The sequence below is a fragment of the Salvelinus sp. IW2-2015 genome, linkage group LG15 (assembly GCF_002910315.2).
Source record: "Salvelinus sp. IW2-2015 linkage group LG15, ASM291031v2, whole genome shotgun sequence".
Taxonomy (NCBI): domain Eukaryota; kingdom Metazoa; phylum Chordata; class Actinopteri; order Salmoniformes; family Salmonidae; genus Salvelinus; species Salvelinus sp. IW2-2015.
Genome location: NC_036855.1, coordinates 35,021,922 through 35,034,666, shown reverse-complemented (window position 1 = coordinate 35,034,666; position 12,745 = coordinate 35,021,922). Strand labels below are relative to the sequence as shown.

Sequence of the window (12,745 nt, the reverse complement as noted above, 5' to 3'; positions counted from 1 at the left end):
TTAAAGTCAAACATGTAGGCAGCGTTTCCCCTAACACTACAGAGACAGGGCGGGCCCTCTACCTTGTTTTGCAGTCCAACCGGTGTCAATGGGAACATTGTGTTGTAGCCTAAAAACTGGGTAGGGTACTCACCAGTTTGTTCTCCTGCATGTAGATTCTCTGCAGCTTGGGACATCCCTTGGACAGAGCCACCATCCCCTCATCAGTAATACTGTAGCACTGGCCCAGGTGGATGTCCTTCAACTCTGAACTGTGTTCTCCCAACTAGGGACACAAGAGAGAGGGGGAGAGAAGGGTTAAGCCTGATAAACATGTTATAAATGCATTGTACAAAGTGTTAATGCATCAGATTGATCGACTGATGGATTAAGGGGAGAGAGAGAGAGAGAGAGAGAGAGAGAGAGAGAGAGAGAGAGAGAGAGCGAGAGAGAGAGAGAGCGAGAGAGAGGCAGAGACAGAGGCAGAGGCAGAGACAGAGGCAGAGACAGAGGCAGAGACAGAGGCAGAGACAGAGGCAGAGATATGGAGAGAGATATGGAGAGAGAGAGATATGGAGAGAGCGATGGAGAGAGAGATGGAGAGAGAGATGGAGAGAGAGATGGAGAGAGAGATGGAGAGAGAGATGGAGAGATGAAGCACCTTTTTGAGTGCGTCGTCTGTCAGTTTGTCCTGGTTGCCAACATGGACCTTGGCCAGCAGAGGACAGTGTAAGGCCAGGGAGCTGAGGGACAGGTCACTCAGCTGTTTACAGCGGTAGGCTGTGTACCTCTGAAGGCCCGGGCAGTGGGCCGCCAGGGAACACACACCGTGGTCCTGCACGCCACGACAGTCGGAGATGTTTAACTCCGTCACATTCTGCCTCCGAGACGCTATCTTCACCAGGAGGTCATCATTTACCTGAGGGGGTGTGGGTGGGTGAGAGTGAGTGAGTGAGTGAAAAAAAATATATAGACACAACATGTAAAGTGCTGGTCCCATTTTTCATGAGATGAAATATCCCAGAAATGTTTCATATTCTGTCTGTAATAAAGCCCTTTTGTGGGGAAAAACTCATTCTGATTGGCTGGGCCTGACTCCACAGTGGGTAGGCCTATGCCCTCCCAGGCTCAATCATGGCTGCAACCCTGCCCAGTCATATGAAATCCATAGATTAGGGCCTAATGAATGAATTTCAATTGACTGATTTCCTTCTATGAACTGTAACTCAGTCAAATCTTTGAAATTGTTGCATGTTGCGTTTACATTTTTAATTAAAATGTTACTATAAAATGTCTCAAATGTTGTACTCACTTGTTGTAGGCCACTGAGGTCAATTTGCTTCCAGAACTGGAAGTCTAAGCAGAGGTCCCTCCAGTACTTACAGACCAGCGAGGCACACAGACAGCGTTCTTTCACCGACAGGTGGGAGAACACCTGAGAGGAACAGAAAACACATTAACAGGTTGTGTATCCACCCACATCCAGCCTGTTGTTTGGCAATGACACAGAGTACAAGCAGTGGAGCTAAACAGACTGGTACCCAGGCTACATCCAGCCCATTTCAGTTAGTTTCAGTTAGAATAAAAGCCTTTGAAAGCATCCACCTCCCAAATTAACTGCACTCTAGTGGTGACCTCTGACCTTAAGCAGGATGGAGGAGGGGAGGCGGTTGATGCTGGATGTGTCAATCACGTCACTGCCTCTCCCCTGGCAGTCGTCATGGTGATGCGGACAGCAGGGGGAGGAGTCAGAACTCTGGGGCAGCGAATCGCCATGGAGAGCCATCCCACAGCAGCCCTCGACAGACGAGGATGAGGAGGAAGAGGATGAGGGCAGGGGGCAGAGGTGGCAGTGGCCGGTCCCGGAGTTAGAGGAGGCATCCCCACTTCCTCCTCCTCCTCCATCCTCCACACCTCCCTCAGGGACAGGGAAGGCACATCGCGGCTGCTTACAGGGTGTGCACCTCTGCACCTCCGCACACTTCCTCTTACACACCTTGGAGGAAAGAAACAAGGATCAGACACAGATCACAGAGAACCACGTGGAAAGGGATTCGACAGAGATGACATCAGAAGAGATACCAGGAAGTGTACGGTACGAGAGCAAACTGTTCAGATCGTGTCTGTCGATTTTCATCCTTCCCTTCTGAAATCAGGGACTGACTCAAACCTGGGACATCAAGTGAGTGGACTCTGGCCAATCAATTACATGAATTAAACAATTAACTCAGCAGCACTAGGAATAAATCCTTTCTAGTTTCTCACCATCTCAGTGTAGTCACTGGCACTACCAGGCACAGAAACAGCCACAGCTATGGGCACTGGAATCCCTGCACTCCGGAACAGCGCTGGCGGTGGAATCAGCTTAGCCGGCACGGCAGACAGTAGACTCCTCCCTTGGCCCTCCCAGATGGCTAGTTCCCTTGGCGACAGCAGGAACTTGGCACAGTCCTCAGGAGAAGTGAGAGCAGCGTACCGCCCAGCGAGCTTTGAGGTGCTTCCGATTCCGGTACCACCTGTGTTGATGTGACAACGTCCTCTGCCTCCGCCGTTGACACCGGTCTCCAATTGGTCGCTGTCGTCGTCGTCGAGGCCCCCGCTGTTGCCGTGGACGATGAAGCAGAGCATGCAGGGCCCCTGCAGGAAGCAGTTCCTCTTCTTCTTCTTCCTGTGGTGCAGCTTGCGTGTCCTCTTGTTCAGGCGGTAACCATTTTTCGAGAGAAGATGGCCCATATAGATGACTCACGGAGACTCTGGGTAAGGGAAGAAAGAAGGACATAAAAGAACAGAATTACACATGTCATTTCCATGTAAATGGACCCATGAGCACCAATTTGAAGTCCATAGGAGCATGTCAAATTGGGTGTAAAAATGAAAGCTAAGAGTCTATGTTTGAGAAATTAAGGCATATAGACATTCTTCAAACATTTTCCATCCTAGAAATTAGGAATTAAGCAGACTTTGATTTCTTGTCAAACAGATGGAAAGCAGTTCTTAAAAAACATCTACCAGAAAAAGTCTTAAAAAGTATTAGAAATACATCAAAACACAATAATGTTGAAGTAAAGACCCCTGCCAGCTAATAATATAATATATATTCCGTTTAGATTTTTTTTATGCCTTCTGTAAGTTTAAGAAACATTGCCTTATGTCTTGAAATTCCGTTACTACAAACCCACTTATCTAAGATATTTTCACATTTCTCTCCCTCATCAGGAGGGAGGATAATGAAAGTGCGCCGGTAAGTGCACAGGTATTGGTAGATCTATAAATTAGTTATGTTTTTACTGATATTAATTTTGTTTATGAATTATTAAGCGATTCAAACTTGAAATTCTGTTACCAAATCAGTAACGGAATTTCTGCAATTGAATTGGCTACAATGGGAAATCCTAGTAGTCACAAACCACAGTTGGGTCTCCTGCTACTGTCCTCCCTTCCACTGATATACTGTTATGTTCAGCTCATAGGGTCTCCTGGTACTGTCCTCCCTTCCACTGATATACTGTTATGTTCAGCTCATAGGGTCTCCTGCTATTGTCCTCCCTTCCACTGGCATACTGTTATGATCAGCTCATAACTTTTCTTTACCTTTTTGTCGTCTGGTGGTCAAAGCAAGAACATGAAAAGTCTGGACAACCCGTCCCCCTCTCTCTCGCGCTCTCTCTAATTAACGTCTCCTCTCCCAGCTCGTATTGACACCTACCCATGAGCCCCGTCTCTCCATTTACTGTAACCGGCATCCTCACCCACTGAGCACCGACCGACACCGGACGTCCATGGACGTTGAAAAGTAGTTGAAATTTGGTCAGTCCGCCCTTGTCTTGCTTTCAACGTGCAGAGATATCTGGACCGGCCTTCATTTGGCCCAAACATCTAGACGTCCATGATTGGTTTAGATTTGGTCTGGTCAGGTCTAGGTTTCACAACTTTGGACAACAAAGTACAGTACAGTTAAGAAAAGTACATTATAATTCAGTACAGTCCTGTACTGTACAGTAATATAGAGTGGAGTAGAGTTAAGTACAGTACACAGTAGAGCTTGAGCATACTATAATGTACTGTACTGAACTATACTGAGCTCTAGTGCTCTGTACTTTGATATCAAAACTTGTAAAACATAGATGCCTATGATTGGTTCAGATTTAGTCCAGTCCAACCACATTTGTTCTTGTTTGGTGGCGGAGTCCATTAAAATAATAGCAAGTGTGTAGAATAATACCTAAATATGCAAAGGATATTGCATATTTCTAACTTTGTGTACCTATTTAGGACATCACCATGAAGAGAATGACATTCATATCCATAATTATGCATTTCTGTGTAGTACAGATCAGGGACCCATGAAGAAATTCTGTTACCAGGTGTAAATCCACTTCAAGAACCAAAATATATATTTTTCTATCTCAAGGTGTCATGTCAGAGCTGACACCCCATTCTTTCTGCAGACATCTTTGAATCTTAATTCGTAACAGATATTTAACTGCGTTTTTGGAAAACGTGGTCACAAACTGAGGGAGATTATACGGATTAATTTTACCAAACTTTGCATCTGCACAGTTCTTCCAGTAAATGTGTTTTTATCAAATTGTCCATGTATTTTTTTTAAAGTGCTCATTGTGCATAAAGCTGTATGGTTTGTTAATCGATGAAATCAATGGTTTTTGTTTGGCATAGATTTTAATTATAAAATCTGAGTCTCAGCGCAATTCCATTACCATGGAATTACCCATGACAGTTAAAATACCAGATATGTCTTGCATTGATTAAGAGCTAAAAACTAAATAATGCAGAAAACAACACATAATGCCTTCAGAAAGTACTCCTACCCCTTGACTTATTCCACATTTTGTTGTGTTACAGCCTGAATTCAAAATGGATTAAATAGATTGTTTTTCCTCACCCATCTACACACAATACCCCATAATGACAAAGTGAAAACATGTTTTTAGACATTTTAGCAAATGTACTGAAAATGAAATACAGATACATCTCATTTACATAAGTATTCACACTCATGAGTTAATACTTTGTAAAAGCACCTTTGGCAGCGATTACAGCGGTGAGTCTTTCTGGGTAAATCTAAGAGCTTTGTACACCTGGATTGTGCAATATCTGCCCATTTTTCTTTTCAAAATTCTTCAAGCTGTCAAATTAGTTGTTTATCATTGCTAGACAACCATTTAAGTCTTTCCATATATTTTCAAGTAGATTTAAGTCAAAACTGTAACTCAGCTACTCAGGAACAGTCACTTTCTTCTTGGTAAGCAACTCCAGTGTAGATTTGACCTTGTTTTTTAGGTTAATGTCCTGCTGAAATGTGAACTCATCTCCCAGTGTCTGGTGGAAAGCAGACTGAACCAGGTTTTCCTCTAGGATTTTGCATGTGCTTAGCTCCATTCTCTTTCTTTTTTATCCTGTCTTTAACGATTACAAGCATACCCATAACATGACGCAGCCACCACTATGCTTGAAAATATGGAGATTGGTACTCAGTAATGTGTTGTATTTGCCCCAAACATAACTTTTTATTCAGGACAAAAAGTTAAATTGCTTTGCCACATTTTGCAGTAGTACTTCAGTGCCTTATTGCAAACAGGATGCATGTTTTTGAATATTTTTATCCTGTACAGGCTTCCTTCTTTTCACACTAGGTTAGTATTGTGGAGTAACTACAATGTTGTTGATCCATCCTCAGTTTTCTCCTATCACAGCCGTTAAGCTCTATAACTGTTTTAAAATCACCATTGATGTCATGGTGAAATTCCTGAGCGGTTTCCTTCCTCTGCGGCAAATGAGTTACGAAGGACGCCTGTATCTTTGTAGTGACTGGGTGTATTAATAAACCAACCATAAAGTAATTCATAACTTCACCATGCTCAAAGGGATATTCAATGTCTTCTTTTTACCCATCTAACAATGGATGCCCTTCTTTGCGAGGCATTGTAAAATCTCCCTTGTCTTTGTGGTTGAATTGGTGTTTGAAATTCACTGCTCAACTGAGGGACCTTACAGATAATTGTATGTGTGGGGTACAGAGATGAGGTAGTCATTGAAAAATCATGTTAAAACACTTATTGGACGCAGAGTGAGTCCATTAGCTTAATCAAAATGCACAAAGTACTAGCCTATGTAACAACATATTACTACAGATGTTGTTACTAGTGTAGGATAATTAGGGTACAGTGCCACATAGGTATAAAAACTGTTACGAAAGTGTTACCAAAACTCTTGCGAAGGCTGCTGAACCAAAATGTTTGCCTTTCAAATGAAGTAAAGCAATCGACAGCCTTAAGGCACTAGACAAGACCGAGCTGCCACTCTATGATCACAGCAAGTCAAGTTCCAAAACATTCCACTGTTCCACTGACCTGCATTAGATCTCATTCAAGCCAACACTGTAACATAACATCTGCACTATTTCACCATAATAGGAAAATATGCCATTACATGAATTTCAAGAACTTCAAAAAGTGACAGTAACACAATCTTTCCCCCTGCTATTCTATAATGTGTGTGGTCTTTCATCACAAGTCATGGTCAAACACAACTATGACACTATCTGTGCCTAAATATAATGGAACAGCTGGTGGTCAGTTCCTCTAAATAGAACGCTACTGTAAGGTCCATCTCGACTCACAACAGTGTTTCCTGTATATGCATTTAGCAGCTGCTATTATTGGTCAAGCACAGACAGTGACAATAGTGGGCAGTGTAGGTCTCTAGAATATCGCGGTTTGTGTTTTAAGGCAAGCAGCTAGTTAATGTTTCCTACAACGCATTTGATTATTCTTAAGGTAGTTAGCTAGTGTTTGTACAGTGATGATACTGCCCAATAGACAGTGAGTGAGTAAGATGATTTCTGCAACTATTTCACTAGCTAGGAGGCTACATTGTAAATACAACTTTAGCGAGAGCAGAGATTAAATTGTAACGTAGCACGCAAGACTTGTAAACGAAATAATCAGAATAAACTTTACCTTCCCTCAGCCTTAAATCATTGGTATATATATATTGCGATATACCTTACTCAATTATATCCATTGTGCGTTTATTTGCATTATCATTGGCATGGCGCAAGCAGGTTTTGGATTCGTATGCTTTTTTGCAACAATGTGTATCATTAGACAGTGCCTGCCTTTACTACTGACTTGTCATGTAAAACACTTAGCCTGGGGGTTTAAAATGGAAGAATAGCAAGCAAGCTATTACTATTACTTTATAGAAAATGAAAAAGAACTTGTTAAATAACACATATCCAGCAATAGGCTACATGGTAAGACTACAGGATAGTAGCTAGTAGTAAAACAGTGGCTAGATCAGCTGTGTTTTAGATAGCTAGCTAGTTAGCAACATGGATACTAGCTGAGGATGCATAGCTAGCTTCTAGCTACATTGTATTGCTGCTCACCAGTTCACGCTGTGCTCCCCCCTCCGAATGGTGCTCTCATAATCCGCGCGTGCAACACACGGACGAGTATAGCGTTAAAATTTCAGGACACAATCATGTGAAATTGGCAACAATTCAGGTAAAATATTCTTTATGATGTTTTGGTCTCCAAAGAAAACACTTCCGGACTAAATAAATGCAAGGAGAGGAAGACGACAAGCACGATTTACAATCTGTTATTGGTGGAGCCAAATGTCAGTCTTTGCCCAGTGTGACCAATCCAGGATGTAGTCAACGTTGGACTCCAATGGGTAGAAAAGGGGGTAGGTAGCTAATGACAATTGGAAATAAAATAGTCATGTAGTGGAAAGTAGTTGCAATCGGTGCTTAATTTGAGCCGGATCCGCACCTCTCAGTTTTGGACTGTTTCGTTCCGGAACCCATTTGCCAGGATTCGATACCTCTCTTGGCATGAAAAATTATTGTCACCATTTGTAATGTAAAACATTTGAATAAAAATAGTTAATTCAAGTTGCCTCCTCTGTAATTCTCCTGACACCTAAAAAAGTAAGGTGAAAACTTGCCTGATATTCTATGAATTGATTCGTGTAACGCCTCGATTACACAGACAGGATTATTGTGTTTTGGTACACCAGAAATACATTAATTTTCAATGGAACGCTGCGTTTGCCTTACAGCATTGCGTTGCAGAGGCAGTTGCAGTGCATTTTGTGTTGTGCATACTTTGGATTTATCGAACATATGCATCAAACTGTATGCGCAAACTGCTTGACATAAATGGTGGCAGAAGGTGAATGTTGAACTTTTGTTGCACACATATCCAGATTATGCTGAGTAATATTTTGCGCATATAGGCATTAGGCCTGCCCAGTTTACGGTTTGCGCAACATTGTAGCCTATAGACCAATGCATGGCCATTGCTGTGGTGAGAGAGAGAATCACGGCTGTATCTCTCACATAACTAGAATGACATTCACTATTCACTTTCTATGATCTCTGCTCTGATAGATGATCCAACTCTCATCTCTCCAGCGTTGCACTTATAGAAGGGCTCCCGAGTGGAGCAGCTGTCTAAGGCACAAGAGGCGTCTCTACAGACCCTGGTTTGATCCCGGGCTATATCACAACTGGCTGTGATCAGGAGTCCCATAGGGCGGAGCACAATTGGCCCAGCGTTGTCCATGTTTGGCCTGGGTAGGCCGTCTTTGTAAATAAGAATTTGTTCTTAACTGACTTGCCTAGTTAAATAAATGTTCAATCTAAAAAAAATCATAGATGCGGGAAAGGTGCTAGAGATGCCGCAGCACCCCTGATAAATTGAAATACATTTGCCAAAGTTATAGAAGTACTGCTGTCTGTTCAGAAAGAAATGAAATGATTCAGAAGAGTACACCAGGAGTAGGCCTATAATTTAGCCACAGCGGATCAATAGCTTTTTTTTTTTTAATAGTCTAGCTGTGGATTAGTTGGGAACACACTGCAAATATGTCATTATTCTTCTTCTGTGGGTTTTATGCCGGACTACAACCCAAAAAGGTGTATTGCCGCCCCCAACTGGATGGGTTGAAACCAAAACAAGGTAAAAAGAAAATACATACGCGATAGGGAAACTATCTTAATCCACCCAAATAAAAATAGTACATTGACAAAACAAAACTCCCACTTCCTTCTTTCAACTCTCTATAGCTCCCTTCTCAGGCTCTAGGGCCTGAGAGAGTTGTACAGCTTGTGACAATATTCCATGAAACTCCTTCACCGAGAAATCTTTCTGCCCCAGGAACTGCTCCTCCACTTCCACAATGATTTCTATCTTCCTGGAACTTCTTTCCACCTTGGCAGAGCTATTTATCACCATAGCTATAAAGGCCACAAAGTACACCTTCTTCACCTTTAAAATGTCAGGATCCTGCTGGTGAAAGGCAACCACTGCAGCCTGCAGTGAAGGCCTATCCACCACCAAACCCTCAACCCTTTTAATAGCTGCTGCATATGATATGCTCTGGATAGCCCTGACTTTGGCCACCTCATTCTCTTTCACACTTGTGGGGCATTCGAAAGATGCGTCTGTCACATGTTCATCACTTTTATAACACATAGACTTAACTTTTTCTTCATTCACCACAATCGCGGGAACGCAAATGGCTCCTGCTGAAAAAAGAGAATACTAATCTGCTTGTTGGCTACCAAATATGTTATCAACTTCCAAATAGGCCTGTTAAGCGAACAGCCTTGTTTTACAATGTAAAACAAGCAAGAGGCTTTTGACACAATGGCATCAGTCATCTCCAGTGGGTGAGTGGTGAATCAGTGAAACTGGAAAGCTTTTTTAGGACTATAATTTCCTCCTCATATTGTACAATATCTGTGTCTCCACCTTCAGCCCCATCAGAGATATTAGTTAAAGGAAGACATAGGAATCCAATTGGGCTAGAAGAACAAAAGTGGAAGAGGCCCAACTCGGCTGAAAATCTGTTTCCCTCCAGCAGGTGGCGTTTTTTGTTGTTTCGCCCACCGATCAAGGAGTTTTTGTATGGAGGTCAAAGTGTCGAATTTGGTCCCAAAAAATGGCTAATGGTCGTCTTGCACCGAACTGTGGGTGTGCAGGTCAAATCAAAGGCACTCCTTCGATATTAAGTTGTTTTTTGACAAAAATGAAAACGTTTCAGTTTGTCACTTTTATGAGGTTGGTGCAGTGGTGGAGAAAGGTCCGAGTTGGCATACTTGCGTAAAAGTAAAGATACCTTCATAGAAAACAACTCACGTAAAAGTCACCCAAAATACTGATTTAGTAAAGTCTAAAAGTGTTTGGTTTTAAATATACTTAGCCTAATAAGTACTTTTGGGTGTCAGGAAGAATGTATGTTGTAAAAAGTACATTATTTTCTTTGTGAATGTAGTGGAGTGAAAGTAAAAGGTGTCAAGCATATTAATAGTAAAGTACAGATATCCCAAAACACTACTTAAGTAGTACTTTAAAGTATTTTTACATAAGTACTTTACACCACTAGGTTGGATTAATAACATGTTCAACTACTTAAGACACTGGCTCGAATCAAGGTTGTGCCTTTAGATTTGAGAAAATTAACAACCAAGGAAGAATGTTTCACTTCTCTCATTGACTTGACCCTGGCCTGGTCTGTTTGATCTATTTCGCAAGCATTCCTAAAAGTTTCGCGAAGTTGGACTCCCGAGGGGCGCAACGGTCTAAGGCACTGTATATCTCAGTCCCTGGTTCGAATCCAGGCTGTATCACATCTGGCTGTGATTGCGAGTTCCATATGGTGGAGCACAATTGGTCTGGGTTTGGCCATAATTGTAAATAATAATCTGGGTTTAGACGTGTAGTGTTTGTAACACAAGATGGAGGAGAGCCTGTCTCTCTTCAGATTGCATATATTTTGGGAGATAGCAAAATATGACCTTTTCATTCAAGACAGGATAAATATATTGTTCCAGGTGATAATAAAACCTGTTTTGTTGAGTTACTTTTTCCTCAACTTGTTTATCTAACTTTATAGCAAGTCAAGCTAGCTTGCACTGCAGCTAGCTAAAAGCTAGGCTAGGTTGAAGATACCATTGTAACTAGCGACCTCCACCTAATAATTATCATGAAATACCATGGGGTGACCTGGGGCGCTCTGAGGTACCCGAACGCATGAAAAAAAACTTTATAATAAAGCATTGCATTATTTGTTCGACTGCAACTTCTGGGGTAGCTAGCTTTAGCTTGGTACCTAGCTAGCACCAATACAACCAGCCTGAAAAAAATGACCAGTAGAAACTGCAGTCATTTTCATTATTCTTAGCAATGATTTAGGAATCATTGTGAGTAAATATTAGCTAGGTAGCCACTTGTTGTTCGCCTATTGAAATTGAACTTCAGTTCATGAAAATAAATAGCTAGCCAGCTACTTAACCCTGTTGCCCAAAGCTAACGTTATAAGCAGCCAGCTAGCTTTATCAGGCTAGTGAAGCTCGACCGGACCGGGTTATGTGTTGTGAAGCTAGCCACAATAAGGATTAGGCACAATAGTGGAATTTTCTGTTTGCCTTCAAAATAAAAGGACCTCTTTGAAAGTTATGCAGAGGTTACAATTGGTGGAATCATGCCATATTTAGACTAGATAATGTTAAACAAGGTTATGACATATGAAATACGAATGTTAGTGTAATCAATGTGTAATAACTACGTTAAAAAAATTATGAATGCGTTAAATTATTATGTGACGTGCTGTCATATTCAGGTCCTGATTGGTCAACAAGCTAATTTGACACGTCAAATAGTGGTATTTGACACGTCACATTGTGTTATTTGACATGTATCTTTTTTGACACGCAAAGACCCAAATGGAGTTCCATAATTGCATGCATTGTCATCTTTTGCACACTGGCATAGAGCCGTAGAGCAGAGGTGCTTGCAGAAGTTGCACACATGGGGGGAAAAGTTTGTAGTCTAGAGTCTGGGAAATTGTGGCCTTTTATAAACTGTAGCCCTGGCTATGGAAACACAATTATCCTAATATATCATACGGGTGTATACGCTAGTCTAGTATAACACTGGTGTTACAGTGTTATATCACATTAAGCGTCTCCAATTCAAAATTAAATCTAGAATCGGCTTCCTATTTCGCAACAAAGCATCCTTCACTCGTGCTGCCAAACATACCTTCGTAAAACTGATTATCCTACCGATCCTTGACTTTGGTGATGTCATTTACAAAATAACCTCCAACACTCTACTCAGCAAATTGGATGCAATCTATCACAGTGCCATCCGTTTTGTCACCAAAGCCCCATATACTACCCACCACTGCGACCTGTATGCTCTCGTTTGCTGGCCCTCACTTCATATTCGTCGCCAAACCCACTGGCTCCAGGTCATCTATAAGTCTTTGCTAGGTAAAGCCCCGCCTTATCTCAGCTCACTGGTCACCATAGCAGCACCCACCCGTAGCACGCGCTCCAGCAGGTATATTTCACTGGTCACCCCCAAAGCCAATTCCTCATTTGGTCGCTTTTCCTTCCAGTTCTCTGCTGCCAATGACTGGAACAAATTACAAAAATCACTGAAGCTGGAGACTCATATCTCCCTCACTAACATTAAGCACCAGCTGGCAGAGCAGCTCACAGATCACTGCACCTGTACATAGCCCATCTGTAAATAGCCCATCCAACTACCTCATTATATATATTTTTCTCCTTTGCACCCCAATATCTCTACTTGCACATTCATCTTCTGCACATCTATCACTCCAGTCTCTATCACTCCAGTGTTGAATTGCTAAATTGTATTTATTTCGCCACTATGGCCTATTTATTGCCTTACCTCCCTTATCTTACCCCATTTGCACAAAC

General features: G+C 42.0%; 1 protein-coding gene across 1 annotated transcript in view; it reads right to left on the bottom strand.

The window, feature by feature from the left end:
• Positions 1 to 7,590, bottom strand: part of LOC111973998 (F-box and leucine-rich repeat protein 17) — a 358,763-nt gene extending 351,173 nt beyond the window's left edge. The window contains 6 exon segments of the mRNA XM_024001485.2: positions 134 to 265; positions 641 to 898; positions 1,292 to 1,414; positions 1,622 to 1,975; positions 2,245 to 2,732; positions 7,391 to 7,590. Coding sequence (XP_023857253.1) covers positions 134 to 265; positions 641 to 898; positions 1,292 to 1,414; positions 1,622 to 1,975; positions 2,245 to 2,712 — 1,335 coding nt within the window. The 5' untranslated portion in view covers positions 2,713 to 2,732; positions 7,391 to 7,590.
• Positions 7,591 to 12,745: the final 5,155 nt, after the last annotated feature.